The 4,505-nt window shown below is 62.0% G+C and overlaps 1 protein-coding gene across 1 annotated transcript; it reads left to right on the top strand.

Moving 5' to 3' along the window:
- Nucleotides 1-1,238: 1,238 nt before the first annotated feature.
- On the top strand, nt 1,239-3,947 carry PNMA6E (PNMA family member 6E). Its single transcript, XM_047764285.1, has 4 exons — nt 1,239-1,692; nt 1,849-1,998; nt 2,491-2,585; nt 2,784-3,947. The coding sequence occupies exons 1-4, from the start codon at nt 1,239-1,241 to the stop codon at nt 3,945-3,947; spliced, it is 1,863 nt and encodes a 620-aa protein (XP_047620241.1).
- The last annotated feature ends 558 nt before the right edge of the window (nt 3,948-4,505 follow it).

The following is a 4,505-nucleotide window of genomic DNA, read 5'->3' as shown; positions in this document are numbered from 1 at the left end:
AGGAAAGTAAAAAGAATACAACTCACCAGAATTTATGGGAGGCACCTAAAGGAGAAATAGGACAAAAATGTACAAAAAGACTCAAGACGTAACATCAGTGACCTAACAGTCCATTTAGAGATACTAGAAAAGGCAGAGCAGGAGTTCCCATTGTGGCTCGGTGGGTTAAGAACCCAATGAGTGTCCATGAGGACGAGGGTTTGATCCCTGGCCTCGCTCCGTGGGTTAAGGATCCGGTGTTGCTGTGAGCTGTGGTGTAGGTCGCAGATGAGGCTCGGATCCCGCATGGCTGTGGCTGTGGGGGAGGCTGGTGGCTATGGCTCCAATTCCACCCCTAGCCTGGGAACCTCCATGTGCTGTGAGTGCTGAGGCCCTAATTAAAAAAAAAAGAAAGGAAGAGCAAAGGAAACACAGAATGAGTCAAGTGAGAAAATGATGGTGCTCAGAGAGGAAATCAGTGATGCAAAGCAAACGATGGACACAAGGAACAAAGCCATATGTTGGGTTTTGAAAAATAGCAACACGGAGTTCCCGTTGTGGCGCAGCAGAAACGAATCTGGCTAGGAACCATGAGGATGCAGGTTTGATCCCCGGCCTCGCTCCGTGGCTTAAGGATCCGGTGTGGCCGTGAGCTGTGGTGTCGGTCACACACGTGGCTCGGATCCCACGTTGCTGTGGCTGTGGTGTAGGCCGGCGGCTACAGCTCTGATTCGACCCCTAGCCTGGGAACCTCCACATGCCGCGGCCGTGGCCCCAAAAAGACAAAAACCAAAAAACAAAAATTAGCAACAAAACTGAGAAAGCCTAGAAAGACTAACCAGGGCAAAAGAGAAAGACCCCCAATCACCAATATCAGGAATGAGAGCGAGCTAATGCCACAGATCAGACGGATATTACAAAGAGAATGGGGATGCTATGGAGAATTCAGGCTAAAAGTTTGAAAACTTGAAAAATTTGTTGGGAAAAAGGCAGCTTCCTAAAACCCGTGCCAGGAATGTAGGAAATAGAAACTGGCTTTTTATCTCGTAAATACATTTAACTTATCAAAAAATTTCCTAAAATCAAACAAACAAAACAGGGTGGGGAGGTGCTCCAGGCTGCTGCTGCGAGGGGCAGTGGGGTGGGTTGTGTGCCACAAACATGCTTCTCTTCCCTTTGCACCCACAGGCCTATTCCCACACTTCGACAGTCTGTGCACACCTGTTGGGTCACTTCACCCCACCTTCAGGTCCTCAAAAATGGCGCTGGCGATGCTGCGGGATTGGTGCAGGTGGATGGGCGTGAATGCTCAGCGCTCTCTGCTCATCCTGGGCATCCCGGATGACTGCGGGGAGCAGGAGTTCCAGGAGGCCGTGCGGGCAGCCCTGCGGCCCTTGGGCCGGTACCGAGTGCTGGGCAAGGTCTTCAGAAAGGAGCTGGGGTCCAGGGTCGCCTTGGTCGAGTTTGCTGAGTATTTAAACCGAAGCTTGATCCCCCGAAAAATACCAGGCAAGGGGGGACCCTGGACTGTGGTCTTCCTGCCCCAGGCTCCCAATTCGGAATCACAGGATAGACCCAGTTTCTCTGCACAGGCCCAGAGACAAGCAGTGGCTGGCAGGGCAGGGGAGGCAGGAGCTGCAGGTGAGGCAGGAATTACAAGTGAGACAGGAGGTGCAGGTGAGGCAGGGGCTGCAGGTGAGGCAGGAACTGCAGGTGAGGCAGGAACTACAAGTGAGACAGAAGCTGTAGGTGAGGCAGGAGGTGCAGGTGAGGCAGGAGCTGCAGGTGAGGCAGGAACTACAAGTGAGACAGAAGCTGTACGTGAGGCAGGAGGTGCAGGTGAGGCAGGAACTACAAGTGAGACAGAAGCTGTAGGTGAGGCAGGAGGTGCAGGTGAGGCAGGAGCTGCAGGTGAGGCAGGAGCTGTAGGTGAGACAGGAACTACAAGTGGGGCAGGAGGTGCAGGTGAGGCAGGAGGTGCAGGTGAGGCAGGAATTGCAGGTGAGGCAGGAGCTACAGGTTTGGAGGGAGCCACAGATGAGGTGGGAGTTGAGAGTGGTGCAGGAACTGCAGATGCAGATAAGGCAGTTACTGCTGGTGACGCAGGAGCTACAGGTGAGGTAGGAGTTGGAGGTGAGGCAGAAGTTACAGATGAGGAAGAAGCTACAGGTGAGGCAGGAGTCACAGGTTTGGAGGGATCCCCAGATGAGGTGGGAGCTGAGACTGGGGCAGGAGCTGCAGGTGAGGCAGGAACTACAAGTGAGACAGAAGCTGTAGGTGAGGCAGGAGCTACAGGTTTGGAGGGAGCCACAGATGAGGTGGGAGCTGAGACTGGGGCAGGAGCTGCAGGTGAGGCAGGAGCTTTGCGTGAGGCAGAAGCTGCAGGTGAGGCAGGAGCTGCAGGTGAAGCAGGAGCGGAGGCTGTGGCAGGAGCTGCAGGTGAGGCAGAAGATGCAGGTGAGGCAGGAGCTGCAGGTGCAGCAGGAGAGGAGGCTGAGGCAGGAGCTGCAGGTGAGGTAGGAGCTGCAGGTGAAGCAGGAGCTTCAGGTGAAGCAGGAGCGGAGGCTGTGGCAGGAGCTGCAGGTGAGGCAGAAGATGCAGGTGAGGCAGGAGCTGCAGGTGAGGCAGGAGCTGCAGGTGTGGCAGGAGCTGAAGATGAAGCAGGGCTGTCAGATGAGGAGGGCGCCGCGGGGGACACAGGAGTGGCAGGTGTGGCAGGATCTTTGAGTATGGCGGGCGCCGCGGGCGAGGCAGGCGCTCCAGGTGAGGGGGCAGGTGTGGGTGTGGCAGGAGCCATGGCCGAGGCGGGAGCCTGGACCCGGCAGTGGAGGCAGGCCTTGCAGCCTGTGCTGGAGACCATGGGCTACGAGGAACTGAGAGCCTTCTCTGGGCTGGGAGAGCCAGGCCGCGGGGAAGAGTCCTTCGAGAGCTGGCTGGACCACGCCAACGACATGCTGTACCTGTGGCGCCACGTGTCCGAGAGGGAGCGGCGGCGGCGGCTGGTGGAGAGCCTGGGCGGCCCCGCGCTGGACCTCCTGTGCGGCCTCCTGGCGCAAGATGCCGACATGGCCGCGCAGGACTGCCTGGCCGCGCTGGTGCAGGTGTTTGGGGACCAGGACAGCCCGGTGACCGCGCGGCTCAGGTTCGCGACGTGCGCCCAGCGGCCGCAGGAGACGCTCTTTGCCTACGTGATGCGCCTGGAAGGCCTGCTGCAGGCGGCCGTGGAGAAGGAGGCCATCCACCCGGCCACGGCCGACCAGGCGCGCGCCCGGCAGGTGCTGATGCGGGCGCGGCCCAACGACACGCTCCAGACCAAGCTGAGGAGGCTGCGGCTGGAGCGGAGGCCCCCTGGCTTCGTGGGCCTGCTGCGCCTCATCCGTGAGAGCGAGGCGTGGGAGGCCGAGCCGGCTGCGAGCGAGCAGGGGCACGGGGAGGAAGAGGCCCGCGCGGGCATCGCAGGCCTGGCCGCCGCCCAGCGCGCCCCGGCCCGTGACGTCGCCGCCCAGGGCACCGCTGCAGAGGGCACCCCGGCCTTCCCGGCCCGGGAAGATAGCGGCCAGGCTGCCCTTTCCAAGGAAGGTGGCGCCCAGGCGCCCCCAGCCCAGGAAGAGGCCTGTGCCGCAGTTCCCGCCGCCGCCGCCGCCGCCGAGGCTGGCGAGGCCGCCCCTGAAGCCCGAGGTGCTGCCAGCGTGGCCCCTGCCCCTGGGGAGACCAGCCAGGCCTCCCGGGAAGTCGGAAGTGCTCCTGTCCCTGCGGGCCTAGGTCAGGCAGGACCCTCAGACGCCCCCAGAGGCCCCACCCCTCCCCACATGGGTGGCCTTTCCCCAGGGGCCCCAGGAGGTCCTGGCTGTGAGCCAGACGACCTTGACCAGGCAGGAGACCAAGAGGCTGAGGAGCCCCCCGAGGAGCCGGGAAACGAGGTCGGGGCTTCAGACACCAGCACCCCCGAGGCCTTCTCGGGCCAATAGGCTCAGCAGGCCCCGGGGGCCCCAGGCCCGGAGGCAGGGCCAGACCAGGCAGCCTCCTGGCCCCACAGGGGGAGCAGGGCTGAGGGGAGGGGAGCCCAGCCCAGCCCCCAGGTCCCCCACCATCCCCAAGGGGCCCTGGCCACCACCCCCATCCTTTCCAGGGACCAAGATGACCATGTGTGACACCAATCGGGGAGGGGAGAGGGGCCCCCTCCCCCCGCTTTGCCACGCCAGTCCTGCCCCCAGCCCCAGCTCCAGCCCCAAAGCCCTGAGTGGCCAGCCCCGGCCTAGGTGAGGGGCACCTGAAGACACCTGCCACCCTCACTGGCCCCGGAGACCTTAGGGGCTGTGTCAAGGTGCCTGGGCCTCCCGAGAGGGGACCCCTGTCCAGCGTCCCCAGGGGCAGGCAGGCTGCACCCTGTGCTGGGAGCCCACCTGTGTCTCTGTAGCCCCTAGTGACCCACGTGTCAAGGCAGCCCGCTCTCTGGTCCTCTCCTCTCCAAACACGCACTAGCCTTGGTTCTGCCACAGAGCCCCGAGGTGCCCCTGAGCCCTGGC

Source organism: Phacochoerus africanus, chromosome X, assembly GCF_016906955.1.
Source record: "Phacochoerus africanus isolate WHEZ1 chromosome X, ROS_Pafr_v1, whole genome shotgun sequence".
In the NCBI taxonomy this organism is placed as follows: Eukaryota; Metazoa; Chordata; class Mammalia; order Artiodactyla; family Suidae; genus Phacochoerus; species Phacochoerus africanus.
Note: the sequence above shows the minus strand (reverse complement) of the source record. Positions and strands in the feature narration are given on the sequence as shown.